We start from the raw sequence: 15,201 nt of genomic DNA on the forward strand, positions 1-15,201 counted from the left end.
TCATATTTTGTGCCCAGAGAGGGTGAAGGCATGTTATATAGGTGTCCTATTTGGTGGAATTCTTTGTTCTTTTAGTAAAGAATATGTACAAATAAATAAATAAAATCCAATACATTACCAGTATTGCACACAGCTTTGTGTTTGTATATTTCTGCTTGTGATTTATCAACACTTATTCTACTTTGTCAATTTGCTAACAAATGTAATACTTTGCGCTCTTCTTAACTGCAATTCTTCATGTCCAAGACCTGAAACATAAAACGAATCTAAAGGATTCCATTCATTGGTATAAATTTTATATTTTTTTTATTGTCCACAGTATCTCCCAACCCGACAAGTCAAGGACTAATCCATTGCAGATCTGAGTTTCCCTTAAGGGTTTGCCGCTAGCCAATGAATTGTTGTACGAGATGAGACTCAAACTCCCGACACTTGCATATGCTTACGCAGACGAATGAGCTAATCACTTGACTAACAAAAGTTGGTTTAAATTTTATAACTATTAATCAAACCAATATCCTATATTTTGTAACTTAGTGCAGACATTTAAAATGAACATTTTTCGATTATTTTATTTAGCAATACTCATTCCAAAATTCTTCTAGATAATTCAATGTCGACCAATGAGAGACAGTCTACAGTGGAGAGACAGAGTGAGTGACACAGAGGGAGAAGGGACGTGTTTCTGCCTCTGCTCCTCTTCCACGAGCCGCCACCACCAATGCAAAAAGTGCAAAGGAGAGCGGGGCGCCCAGGAGGAAAGGAAATAACGTGGGTTTGGCGGTTGGTATTATTACTACTGTTGCTTTTCATTGTATTGCCTCCCCGCTGTCTCTGCCACTGCCAGGTTCTGCTAATGTCCCCACTATGTCACCATTGCCACTGCTAGGCGCTCTCATGTCTGTTGCTGCGAGAAACATGATACAGTAGTTGTCCGTGATGGCTTGAGGGAGGTGGCAAGGGGACGGTTTGTGGTACGGGTTTGGGCAGGCCCCTTTTTTTTCCCTAAACTATCTCAACCGGAAAATTTTTAATGGTTCAAATGGTGCGCTGGTCTATGCAAGTGTTCTTTTTTTTTTCATTGATTTTCTGCAAATAGGTTTTTTGTACTCTTGTAGATAAGCCAAACCCGACATAAATTGAGACCAATCGACCCATAAAGACAACTCATTTTATAATCATCTTCATTATAGCTAAGCAAGTAAGGGGATTTGGTTGACTGATAAGGGTGATTTTTGCAAGTTCAGGCCAAACATACCATAATCAATAAACTCTTACTTAAATACTCATCCTCAAAGGTCAATAATCCAACCCATCAAACAAATTGTAGCATACACAAAAACCAGCAACGCAGAAAAAAAAAGCGGCGATCCGGGGACTGTAAGATTTTACTCAAATGTGTCATCATCATCATCCGGAAGTGGCTGGTTAGCAGCTTGAACAAGCTCAGCTTCATGCCTGTAATACCCAACCAAAAACATATATCAATCACAGGAATCGAGACAAATTCATATGGGCTACATAACACTTTAAGACTACTATGAAATAATCAAGGCTTTTAACTCATTTTGAGAAACTAAAAAGTGTTAATCCTACAACCATTATCCATATATATATTTTTGATGGTGAATTTTGTAAACATATCAGTTATATTATCATGACAGAAAGCTTACTGTTGTTGTGCGGCCAAATCGATTTGAACTTCTGGAGGAGCCAGTGCAGGTGATTCTACAAAGTGCAAGTTGGGATCACTGCAAAAATGACAGAAATAACAAAATATAAGTATAATAATATTAAAAGATTGATAATTTATTATGCAGTAGAAAGTAGAAACCCGAGAAGGTACGTACCCTGCAAGCTTCTTGGCAAGGTAAAGGAAAGGCTTCTCGAAGTTATAGTTGCTCTTGGCTGATATTTCATAGTATTGCAAATTCTTCTTCCTGTGGAAGGTAACCTGTTTTGCCTTTACTTGCCTGTTCTTCACATCAACCTTGTTACCACAGAGAACAATTGGAATGTTTTCACAGACCCTGAAAATCAGATATGCAGAGAAAACACCAGGTAAGGTACCCTGAGTAAGCATTAAATGATTAGAAATAAAACAGTAAAAGGGATTAACGGAGTTTATTTACCTGCAAAGATCACGGTGCCAGGTAGGGACATTTTTGTATGTCAACCGAGCAGTGACATCAAACATAATGATCGCGCATTGCCCATGGATACTGAAACATTACATTACACACTACGTTAGACACACTCCAAAGGGAACAACCCAACACATAAACAGAAACAAATGTGAAATAATAGACTGGAAGAGGAAATACAAAAACTATACAAACATTTCAGTGGAAAAAGATTTAGCATTTCAATACCGTTCCTAAAGGCTAAATTCCTATACAAATAAAATTAGCAACAATGTGTAACTTTGTGCAATCCCACGCATGGCGCGGGTGTGTATTCTAGTATTCCATGAAATGTGGACATAAAAAATTAAGTCGGAAGCATAACTGTTGCAATTGAAAGATACAAGCATGACCAAGAAATCAACGAATGCTAAGTTTATCAATTATGACGAAGTAATTATGTTACATAGAAGTTAAGCACTGTAACATGATCATATCAGGTAGTCACAGAAAATATAATTCAAAAGCACAGTCAAAACCGAGAAAGTATCCATGCCAATGCGAATGTAACATATAATCTCTCAACTAGTGCTCAAACAACTTCACCAAAAGCAATTTCAGATATAACACAGTCAGGGAATGTTGATTAAACTTTCTCATACAAAGATGTCGAAAGAAAGAACTTACTAATATCCATCTCTCAAACCACCAAACTTTTCTTGGCCAGCGGTATCCCAGCAATAGAAACGAATCTTCCCACAGTTTGTGAAAAAATCCAAAGGGTGGACCTCCACACCAATAGTTGCTGTTACAAATCAAAGATACATAAATCCTACATATTAAATATATCCTTAAATTAAATCCTTATATTAAGTAAGAAGCTAGTTAACTCACGTTCATATTTCTTCTCAAATTCACCAGTAAGATGTCTCTTCACAAATGTAGTCTTTCCTGGAAAATTAGAAATTCCAAATAAGTTAATATCAATCAAGCCAAAGCTCATAATCATCAATTAGGTATTATTCTATCTCCTAACAACGTTATTCAATTAAAAAACGAAAGAACAAGCGACGAATTTAAGCACCGGCCACAACCAACAATCCGTTCAGTTATACATTCATTTAAACATGCTAAACCTAGGCCTAAAATTTTAGGTCGGAAATGAAAATAAAAGAAAGAAGGAAAAACAGCGAAAACAAAAGATATTAATGAGAGTGAAACCTGTTCCACCATCGCCGACGATAACGAGCTTGAAGCTAGGGTAATCAACGGTTTGCTGATTCGGTAAAGCCTGCATTCAACAAAACACGGAAATGGTGAAAAAGAAGATCGAATTTGAATTTTCAACGATCGTAAGCGAGAGAGAGAGGGAGAGATTGAGTACCATGAGTACGTCGAGAAGAGGAAGATGAAAGTGTGTTTGTGTAGCGTCGAGAAACGGCAGAACCAAGTTTTGGAGAAGCGACGAGGGTTTATATATATCGGAGTTAGAGGGTTTCAATTTCCCCTGCTCAGCGTCTACCTCACGCAGCTCTTTTTAAAAATAAATAAAATAAATTTACTTATTTCGAGTTTTTTTTTTTTTTTACTCATTGACAAATGCTAACTTAGCTTTGTTTTTTTATTTTTAGTTTTTTATTTTAATTTTTAAACTTCCAAGTGTTTAAAAGACCATTTTGCGCTTGAAAAGTTTTCTTTGACAAAATAGCCCTTGATCAATGAAAACTTGTCTATGACCTTTGAAAGATGAAAAACTTCCGACATAACCACAAAATTGTGAAAATAGACACTATTCGTGCGCTGTGACGACTGTAACACACCGAATTCTGGATACAATAATTAAAAATGATGAGAGTTAAGTTTTAAAATAGTGTTTGGATACTAAAATCATTTTTGAAATTCTTATAATACCAATTATATTTTTTAAATAGACAAAAATATAAAGATAAGGTTCAATTTAAGTAAATAATTTAATTAATTTTTTTTTTGAAAAGTTAGTTTAAATAATAAATAATTATATTAAAAATAATTTATAAATAAGTTATTTTGTGTTTGAAATTTTAGTTTTAAAAGTGCTTATTTTATAAAAATGTGATAAAAGATAGTAATATTATGAGATAAGTCATTTTTTTAACTCTATAAGCTCCTAAATAATTTTTTAGAAAGCCGCAATTTAGTTTTAAAAACTATACCAGACATTAATACTACTACTTTTCATAAGTCAAAAGCTAAAAAAATTTACTTTTAAATATTTTCAAACAAGCCCTAAGTACGATTTTGATCTCTAATGTAGAAGTCGAAAATTTATTACCTTTTATCGCTACAAAATGGTCTCAAATGTTTAACTTAATTTTAAAATCGTTTTTTGGACGAAAATACTCCTCTCCTCTTCTTCCCCAAAATCAACCAAAAGTAGAAGCACAGGCAAAAGCAGAAACAGAAACAGACAATAACAAAAAACAGAAGCAAAATCAACAACAATCAAACAACGACAATAATAACAATGAATAATAAAATTAGAACAACAACAAAAGTAAAACCAGAAACAAAAACAAAAATAGAAATAGACAAAAATAAAAATAACTAGAAGCATCAACAACAACAATAGAATAAAAAGCAATAAATAGAAGCAACCAGAAACATCAACAACGACAACAATAATAGAATAAACAAAAATAAAACACTTCCCTTTAAATTTGAAAAATTAAAGAAAAAAATAAAAAGTTGAGACAACATTACAGAGACCGAAGAAGAGATAAAGTAATACGAGGATAGAATAATAAAGTAATAACCCAGAAATCAGATTGTTGTTTGGCCATTTTTGGGCCCAAATATCAAGCCCAAAATAAAAATATATTTCAATTACAATACTATGCAATTACAATTAAAGATATTTACTTCCGACTAATGCTAAAATTTAAATAAAATACAAGGAACATAAATATTTTCAACTTTTAAATTTAGGCAGTTTTAAATTATATTAATAGAAATAATTATATTATATTAATATAATTAAAATTTATTTTAAATATAGAAGATGATATATATTGACAAATTTTAAGAATTTCTCATAAATTTTAAAACTAAAAAACATATTTTATATTAAAAAAGTATAAGTTATAAACCTAAGAGTGCATAAAAAAAAGCCATTTTTACTTTTGCGACAAGACACGAATATAAATGTACATATAACAATAAATTTATTACATGTTCAACATTTTCCTAAATATGTTGTATAAGAAGCACTTTTTTTTTTCTATTTTTTAGTTGTTATATATCTAAGTATTTTTTTTATTTAAGTTCATTTAAATAGATCAAACACCAACAAAAATCATTCTCATTAAAACAGTGTGATTACATGCGTATTTTTTTCTTTTTTCCACGCTCATTTACGCATGCTTCTTCTATCTTCTTCTTCTTCTCACGCTCGTTTACGCACAGAGTATCTTCTTCTTCTTCTTCTTCTTCTTCTTTTTCTTCGCGTTCTTCCTACTCTTTTTTCACGTGTTTTCTCCTTATCGTCATTTTTTTATTGTTGTTGTTGTTGCTACTTTTTTTTTTTTCCTTCTTCTCTCCCTGGTGAAGAAGCAGTAAAAGGTGATGAGGAAGAGTTTTGAATTATGCAGAACAGAAATGAACTGAAATTATATTTAGAATGAACCGAAAATTAAATTCAGAATGTAAACTCGTTTCAAAACGAGCACAGACTAAATGCACCTTATTTAAATCCAAAATGAATCGAAATTATTTAATGATTGTAACACACAAACTTAATTCGAAAACAAACACACAAACAAAATTGAATTATGAACAAAAATACATCCAAATCCATCAAATGATTTTGCAGTATTATGTATTTCTTCTTCTTTATTTGATTAGATGAACGAGACAAGAAAAGAAGAACATGATGAGAGGTTTTGATAAATTTTTTCTTTTTTTTCTTCTTTTTTGTTTGATTTTTTTACTGTTTTTTTCTATTTTATTCCTCTCAAGATAATGAAACAAGAAGAATCATAACAAAATAATTCACTCAGAAATGGATTGAAATCATATTTAGAGTGAACCAAAATTATATTTAAGGTAAACCTAAAATCAAATTCAGAATGTAAATTTGTTTCACAGGCCAAATGCACCTTATTTAAATACAGAATGAACCGTAATTATTTAATGATTGCGACACACAAACTTAATTTAAAAACAAACACACAAACAAAATTGAATTATGAACAAAAACACTTCCAAATCCATCAAGTGATTTTACAGCATTATGTGTATCTTCTTCTTTGTTTGATTAGATGAACAAAACAAGAAAAAGAAGAACATCATGAGAAGTTGAGGAAATTTTTCTTCTTTTTTTTTGTTTGATTTTTTTTCTATTTATCTTGGTTTTATTCCTCTCAAGATAGTGAAACAAGAAGAAGTATAACAAAATAATTCACTCAGAAATAAACCGAAATTATATTCAGAAATAAACTCGTTTCAAAACAAGCTTAAACCAAGTGCACCTTATTAAAATCCAGGATGAACTGAAATTATTTAATGATTGCACACAAACTCAATTCGAAAACAAGCACACAAACAAAAATTAAATCATGAACAAAAAATGAGAAAAGAAGAAGAAAGAGGAGGAGGAGGAAGAGGAGGAGGAGGAGGAGGAGGTGGTGGTGGTGGTGGTGGTGGTGGTGACGACGATAATAAAAGTGAAAAATAATAAAAAAGGAGGAGAAGAAGAAGAAGATGTAGCGTCAGGAAAGAAGCGCGGAGGAGAAGAAAATGAAAAAAAAGAAGCGTGTGACTCTAAATTATTTGGATAAACTTGGATATTAAAATTGCTTGGATGTGGAGAATATTTTTTTTCCTATCAATATAAACTTACAGATAACAAATTTAATATTTTCTCAATATTCTTTAACAATTATTCTCCACATACAAGTCATTTTTTTATACAAGTCATTTATATTCACGCGTACACGTTCTTCTTCGTGCCGTTACTGCACGTTCTTCTTCGTTATTTTTCTCTTTCGTTATCGTCGTCACCAACACCACATCCTCCTCCTCTTCCTCCTTTTTTCATCGAAATTTCTTCTCCTCCTTCATTTTTCTCATTTTCCTCCATCATCAGTTATCTCGTTATTGAAAATAATGAATAATTCAAATTCAAATTGTCAATTGAATCAGAACAAAATTGATTATTGTTTTGAATCCAATCAAGTGGCTGAAGTGTGGTTCGATTCTACTTAATTTTTTCGTTAGTAATTTATGATTCTTTAGGTGAATAATGTTTCATCGTTGATGTTTTGAATTGAATGTAATGTAAAAATTCTGCATTAAAGAAAGTATTTTTCTGTATTTGCAGCAAATTTGGGTGTAATACAAAGATATTGGGTGTAACACGAAAATATTTGAGTGTATTATTTAAGAATTTTCGATGTATGTGTGTTAATAAGTTTTGCATAATTCAAAACTCTTCTTCTCCTCCCTCCTCATCTTTTGCTGTTGCTTCTTCTTCTTCTTCATCATTATCATTATCTTCTTTTTTTGTTCTTATTTTACCTTCTCAAGTTTATTCTTGTTTTACTCTTTTAGCAAGAGTAAAAACAAAAAAATCAAACAAAGAAGAAGAATAAACACATAATACTGCAAAATTACTTGGAAGATGATGAACTTACATTCATTCAACTAAAAGAAAAAAGAATAAGGAAAGAAATAAGAAGAAAAAAATCCAGCATTAGAGGAAATATTTTTCTATATTTGCAGCAAATTTGGGTGTAACACGAAAATATTCGAGTATACTGTTTAAGAATTTTCGGTGTACGTGTGTTGATAAGTTTTACATAATTCAAAACTCTTCCTCTTCCTCCTCCTCATCTTCTGCTGCTTCTTCTTTTTTTCATCATCATCACCATCTTCTTTTTTTTATTCATCTTTTTTTTTTATTTTACCTTCTCAAATTAATTCTTATTTTACTCTTTTAACAAGAATAAAAACAAAAAAATCAAACAAAAAAGAAGAAGAAACACATAATGTTGCGAAATTATTTGGAAGAGGATAAACTTACATTTATTCAACTAAAAGAAAGAAAGAAATAAAGAAAAGAAGAAGAAGAAAAAAATACAGCATTAAAGAAAAATTTTTTTCTATATTTACAGCAAATTTAGGTGTAATACGAAGATATTTGGATGTAACACAAAGATATTTAAGTGTGACACAAAGATATTTGGATGTATTGTTTAAGAATTTTTTGTGTATATGTGCTAATAAGTTCTGCATTATTCAAAGTCCTTCCTCTTCCTCCTACTCATCTTCTGCTGCTTTTTCTTCTTCATCTTATTATTTCATATTTTCATAATTTTTTTAAGAAAAAAATTAAGCAAAGAAGAAAAAAATATATAATGTTGCAAAATAAATAGAAAAAGGAGGGGAAAAAATGTAGCAACAACAACAGTAATAAAAAAACGACGATGAAGATGAAACACGCGAAGAAAAAGGAGAAGAAACGCAAAGAAAAAGAAGACGAAGGAAGAGGAGGAACGCGGGATACAAAGAGGAACAATGTAATTTCACTTGCACGTTATGTAAGGCTGCGTTTGGTTTATGTGTAGTTTGAGACATAGACATAAATACATAGACATTAAAGACATAGACACAGTGATACACGTATTTTTTTAATTTGTTTGATAAGTAAGCACAAGACACAATAATAAATTAACTCTTTATAAAATATCAATATTGTCCTTATCACAAAATATCACTACCACCATCACTATTTTTTCTCTGCTACTGTTTAAACAACCACCTCCACTTTTCTACTACCATTAACAACTCTTAAACTAATAAAAGAAATTAATCAAATAAAATAACCTAAGATATTTAACAAATGATCCTAACCAGCCTCTAATAAAATATAATTTGTTTTTAAAAAAGTAAAGAACACTCTATCAACAAACAATCTTAACCATTTGCCTCCAACAACACCAAATACTACCTTCCATCTTCAGTTTAAAGATCTACCAGCAAAGTTAGTAACCATTGTTGACTTGATTTCAAAAATGATGAAAATGATGAAACTCTTGAACAAAAGAGAGAAAGGCGGAAACAAATTGAGAAAATGAGAAGAAGAATGACAGATTTGAAAGTTAACGACATTAAAGACGATTATAGATGAAATATAGAACAGTAACAATGGCGGATTTAAACATAAACAAAGGTAAATATAGTAAGAAGTAGAAGAGACAGAGGAATAAGTGAAGAAGAAGAAGAATTAAAAAAAAGAGATTAGGGGAATAGACAAAAATAAAGAGGAGGAAGAGAAAAATATGTAGTTATCTTGAAAGAGAAATAGACTATGATGAAGAAAAAGAGAAAGATGGAGGTGAGGAGATGGAGGAGTTCAGGTTCACTGAAAAAAGATGAAGTAGGAAGGAGGGTAGTGTTAAGAATTTTATAAAATTAGTAAGGGTGAAATTGTCTAAAAAAATGATATAATTTGTGTCCACCCTTAAAAATCCGTATCTCACCATTTGGAAGAGACACAAAATACACGTATTCCATGTACTCTTGTGTATAACTGTGTTTCTCACTTTTTTGTGTCTTATACAACAAACACTGTACATGTGTCACTATGTCTATGTCATCAAACAGGACGTAAGTGACTTATATGACTTATATATCAAAAAAACTTGTATATGCAATAGTACTATTTTTTAACAATCTAAAATAAAAAATAATAATTAATTTTCAATCAATACCAATTATTTTTTCAGTTATCTTTTTCTTAATTTCTTTTTTTTTTCAAACACTATAATTTTATTTTTCATTGGGGTTGTCAACCACTATTTCTAGTCACTCTATATCTTAAATTTTAAATTATAAGTTTTAAAATATAAATTTTTTAAAAAATAAAATAAAAATTTAATTAATATTAACTAGTTAAAATTCCGATCCTATACCTTTTTTTTCTCGTTACCGAACTTAAATAATTAGGAGTTAGTGCAAAAAGGTGGTGAAGGTATTGGGCAAGTGACAGATCATATGACAATTGGCATTCTTAGACCATCCAACGAAAAAAATAATCTGACCAAATTAGATTAATTCAATAATTATTTTATTAGTTTAATTAAATAAATATTAAAAAATTTATTTTATATATATAATAATTTATTAGTTAATAATAAATTTTTAAATAAAGTTAAAATTTATAACAAGTTAAATATTAAAAATAAATTTTATTTAAGATACTATTAAACGAAAAAAAAGGCACATCTCCACACTCCACTCTTACGTGCTCATCAGTCATCACTGTGGTTTGTGAAGTGAATTTCTTCTCATTTCATGAGAACAATAGTCACGTCAAAATAATAATAATAATAATAATAATAATAATAATAATAATAATAATAATAGTGATTATAAAAGCTGGTACTACATTACACGTAACCATGTGACATATTCTAGAATTTCTTTGAAAAAGTCTAATTACTACTACCACTCTTTACTGTCTAATAAGCTTCCCTGCTTTGCTTACTTCATTTTCTTAAAAAGCAAAGATTCCATTCAACCTTCTTTCTCATTCTCCCTCTCTCTCTCACTCTCTCTCTCTAGTTTTTAGTTCACAGAGGAAGCTTAATTACAAAGCAACTCTGCAACTTCGACTATCCAAATTCCAATCTGTCTTACTTTAGATTCTTGCTGTTCTTCCTTTTTGTCTTTGTATATATCACTCCACACTGCTTCAGTTTGTGTTTTTATATCTCTTATATTTTTGGTCTCTTATATATATATATATATGCAGAGTCTTAAAAAAAAAAAAACAAACTTCAATTCTCAAAAATATAAACTCTACTCTCTAAGCTATCATATAATTTCAAGACTTGCTTTATTTGTTTAAATGAATCACTAAAATTTAGGTGATGAAAAGTTGCTTTGAGCTACGAATTTAGCATACCATATAATATGCCAGCATTAATTTGATTTATTTCTCCGATGGAAGGTGAAAAATCTAGTATCTTTTTTGTTCTGTTGTTCTTGAATGTGATATGGTTAGTGGGTTCAGTGAGTGGAATTGGTGTTAACTGGGGAATACAATCAACACACCCTTTGCCACCATCCACAGTTGTGAAATTGCTGAAAGACAATGGAATTCAGAGGGTTAAGCTATTTGATGCTGATCCTGATATCTTGGATGCTATGAAGAAATCTGGGATTCAAGTTATGGTTGGAATCCCAAATGACATGCTTTATACACTTGCTAATAGTGTTCAAGCTGCTGAAAAATGGGTTTCAAAGAACGTTTCTGCGCATCTCTCTTCTGGAGGAGTTGACATCAGGTATCATGTATACATACACTGATTCACACTTTTTCCACTTTTGTTGACATATTCATTCTAATGATTCTATTCAACCATTTTGGGTTGGTTCTAGAGTGCTGCTCCATGCAGTTAATTTTATCTGTTGTTTGACTTTATTGATTCATGAAAATTAGTTGTTTGGGACTAAAATGAGCAATTTTTTTTTTTTAAATAATAGTTTGTGATCGTTGAAATTTTAAGGAAAATATATGGGTCCCACATGATTTATGTTCTCCTTGTTAAGAAAAATAGTAATGGTCAAGTATGGGTGGAAATTGGCCGAGTGGAGTCCTAGTTTAGGCTTTGATGAGTCTCTCTATGTTGTAAATAGATGCCTCAAAAATTTAAGGGAGTTACTTTTTGTAGACATTTTTTCAACCTTAAAGTCCGGCTTGTTTAAAATCTTGTTCACAAACCTATTTAAAAAGTCTATTTTGTGAATTAGACTCCAAAAAATAAACTTAAAATATTTAAGTGAATATTAAATGAATTCTAAAATTTATAATTCATAATTTATAAAAAAATTATTTATATATCAATTTTTAGTCACATATCATAACTATATTTGCAATTTATAAATCTTTTCTTTGAAAAAATTACGATCTTAATTAGCATTGATTATTGATTTTTTTTAGTATTATTTTGTGTTTAATATAAGTAAATATTTTTTTGTGACTAATATAAGTAAATATTTGAAAGTCTAAACTAAGAATAACTTTTTTTTACAAAACAAATATTTTGACGAATCGACTCAACGAATTTAGTAGACCTTTTTTAAGCTTATAACCTAACATTTTTAACTAATAGATTTTACAAAAAATAAAGTCTAGCATGTTTAATAAAACGAGTTAAGTCACGAATCTCCATCAAGTAAATTGCGCGTTAGAGTTATTTATATTGTTATATTCTTTGAGTAATTATGGTGTGGATTTTGCTCATGATGTCTCTTAATTTGGAAGTTATAATTTTGTGTAGAAGTAGTTAACATTTTAAACTAAATGTCATAAATTATTTGTATAAGTTACCAATTAAAAAATTTATTAGATATAGCCACAACTTTCAATAGTTGTAAGAACTAACAATTAAGCTTTCTTATTGCACTAATACAATTGTAGATTGTATGCGGATGCTAAGTTCAACTTGTTAGATAATTGTCATGGTTTCTTGGTTGTTTTAAGTTTTTAAAGTTTAGAAGAAGTACAGAGTTACAACTTAATTGCTTCCAAAATATCTTCCAATAAAGATCTCTGTGATTTTTTAACTAATATAGGAACATTTTCATGTGATTTTTGGGCTAAGGTATGTTGCAGTGGGAAATGAACCATTCTTATCAACATACAACGGTACTTATGAATCCACAACGCTTCCGGCTCTGCAAAACATTCAAGCAGCTCTGACGAAATCTGGTCTGAGCAACCGTGTCAAAGTGACTGTCCCTCTAAATGCAGATGTATACCAGAGCTCATCCGAGAAGCCTTCGGACGGAGATTTCCGGCCGGACATCCATGATCTCATGCTGCAGATTGTCAAGTTCTTGAGCCAAAATGGTGCACCATTTACTGTGAACATCTACCCTTTCATTAGCCTCTACTCTGACCCAAATTTCCCGGTAGACTATGCCTTCTTCAACGGCTACCAACCTGCCATCAATGACAATGGAAAAAACTATGACAATGTCTTTGATGCAAACCATGACACACTAGTTTGGGCCCTGCAGAAGAATGGTTTCACAAATGTCCCTATAATCATAGGCGAAATTGGTTGGCCTACTGATGGAGACAAGAATGCTAATCTTCAACTTGCTCAACGGTTCAACCAAGGCTTCGTGTCGCGCTACTATGTATCTCAAAAGGGTACTCCAATGAGGCCTGGTCCGGTCGATGCTTACTTGTTTAGCCTCATAGATGAAGATAACAAGAGCATTCGACCGGGCAACTTCGAGCGCCATTGGGGAATATTCTACTTTGATGGACAACCTAAGTACCAACTTAGCCTTGGACAATCAAAGGGGTTGGTAGCAGCTAGTGGTGTTGATTATCTGGCTAAGAAATGGTGTGTGTTGAAGCCTTCTGCAAATCTTAATGATGACCAAGTTGCACCAAGTGTGGCATATGCTTGTGAAAATGCTGATTGTACTAGTCTTGGCTATGGAACTTCATGTGGTAACTTAGATGTTAAAGGTAACATATCTTATGCTTTCAATAGCTATTACCAGATTCATGATCAATTGGACAGTGCATGCAAATTCCCTGGCCTTTCTATGATCACTGATAAGGACCCTTCTGTTGGAACTTGCAAGTTTAGGATCATGATTCAGACAGATTCTGCTGAAGGGATAGATGGGAGAATTTGGTTTCTAAGAAAAGTGTTCTTTGTGTTATTGTTATATATTATTACTATTATTATGTAAACCTTGTAATCTGGCTATAGCCTTGATTTATTTTCTGTGGTACAAAATGTTGATAACAAATTCAATTACGGTAGTGCAGTTAGTTAGCCATGTATCTGTTTTTCTTTAGGGTCACACACATCAAGGAAATAACAATAGACTATGTCGCATATAGGTCTTTAGATCATAGTGATGCATGGTACACCATACTTTGTGTGGTCTACTACAACTTACGCCTACATAAAGAAGCTTAGCTTCGTGCAACACTACACTAGTCCACAACGGCACAACCTGTGTCTCAAGTTGTCGCTGCTTAGTAGACTTAGATTTGTGTGGTAACCCTTTGCGTTTAGGGGAGAGAGGCAGAGAGGGAGGGATCTCGTAGCTCATAAACAGTTAAAACCAATTTAGAGTATAAATTTTAAAATTTAGAATTTATTATAAAATTTACAATGTTATTCTCTATAATTTTTAGTTTTTACATGTGTCTTTCATCCTCTATTATTATCATCTACGATTTTAGGTATTTTCGCTAATTTTATCATTTCAATTTTTTAATGTATTTTATCTTTGTTTTATTGTAAATCTCGTGAATTCATAAATCAAATTAGCTTGGATTTTTTTATAAATAAATAATATAATTATTTTTTTTATAGAAATATGTAATTTATAGTGTATTTATTAATTTATAACACATTGATTTATTTCGTTTATCATGTAAATAAAATACATTAAATTTAAAAAAATATATATATCTTGTTTATAATGTAAATAAAATATGTGTATTATTATTAAAAAATTATTATTAAAATAATTATGAATATATTTCATTTATAAAAATACACATATCTCATTTATGTAATAAATAAGATAAATTAATATAATATAAATTAATAATACGATATAAATTACATATTTTAATAACTAAAATAATTAAATTATTTATTTATATAAAAAATCCATTGATTGTAATTAGTGCTACGGGTGTGTTTGACATCAAACGTAAGTTTAATTTTTTTGAAAGCTTTCTTTTCTTTGTTTGGTTTTTTTTTTCTTTTAAAATTTTACTTTCTATTTCTCCAAGCCAAATTTATAGAAATTTATCTTTTTACATTAGATTAAGATTTATTTTTTATCTATTAATTTTATCTTTTATTATTCATACGATTAATTTTATTGTTTATTTTTATAATATTTTTTGTAATGCTCTCTTATGTATATTATTTTTTATAAAATTTTTATTATTTTTTTGTTTATATAAATTTTTTTCCTGTTATTTTTTATGGAATATTTTTTTTGTATTATAATTTTATTAATTTTATTAAAATAATAAAAAATACTG

General features: G+C 30.4%; 2 protein-coding genes across 2 annotated transcripts; one reads left to right on the forward strand and one right to left on the reverse strand.

The window, feature by feature from the left end:
* Positions 1 to 1,151: 1,151 nt before the first annotated feature.
* LOC112707795 (GTP-binding nuclear protein Ran-3) lies at positions 1,152 to 4,879 on the reverse strand. The gene is made up of 8 exons (XM_025759761.2): positions 3,508 to 4,879; positions 3,345 to 3,414; positions 3,018 to 3,074; positions 2,811 to 2,928; positions 2,133 to 2,222; positions 1,851 to 2,030; positions 1,674 to 1,751; positions 1,152 to 1,458 (listed from the first exon to the last, which is right to left on the reverse strand). The coding sequence occupies exons 1-8, from the start codon at positions 3,508 to 3,510 to the stop codon at positions 1,389 to 1,391; spliced, it is 666 nt and encodes a 221-aa protein (XP_025615546.1). The 5' UTR covers positions 3,511 to 4,879; the 3' UTR covers positions 1,152 to 1,388.
* A 5,747-nt stretch (positions 4,880 to 10,626) lies between these two features.
* On the forward strand, positions 10,627 to 13,948 carry LOC112707796 (glucan endo-1,3-beta-glucosidase 5). Its single transcript, XM_025759762.3, has 2 exons — positions 10,627 to 11,449; positions 12,770 to 13,948. The coding sequence occupies exons 1-2, from the start codon at positions 11,106 to 11,108 to the stop codon at positions 13,878 to 13,880; spliced, it is 1,455 nt and encodes a 484-aa protein (XP_025615547.1). The 5' UTR covers positions 10,627 to 11,105; the 3' UTR covers positions 13,881 to 13,948.
* Positions 13,949 to 15,201: the final 1,253 nt, after the last annotated feature.

Source organism: Arachis hypogaea, chromosome 8, assembly GCF_003086295.3.
Source record: "Arachis hypogaea cultivar Tifrunner chromosome 8, arahy.Tifrunner.gnm2.J5K5, whole genome shotgun sequence".
Lineage (NCBI taxonomy): Eukaryota > Viridiplantae > Streptophyta > Magnoliopsida > Fabales > Fabaceae > Arachis > Arachis hypogaea.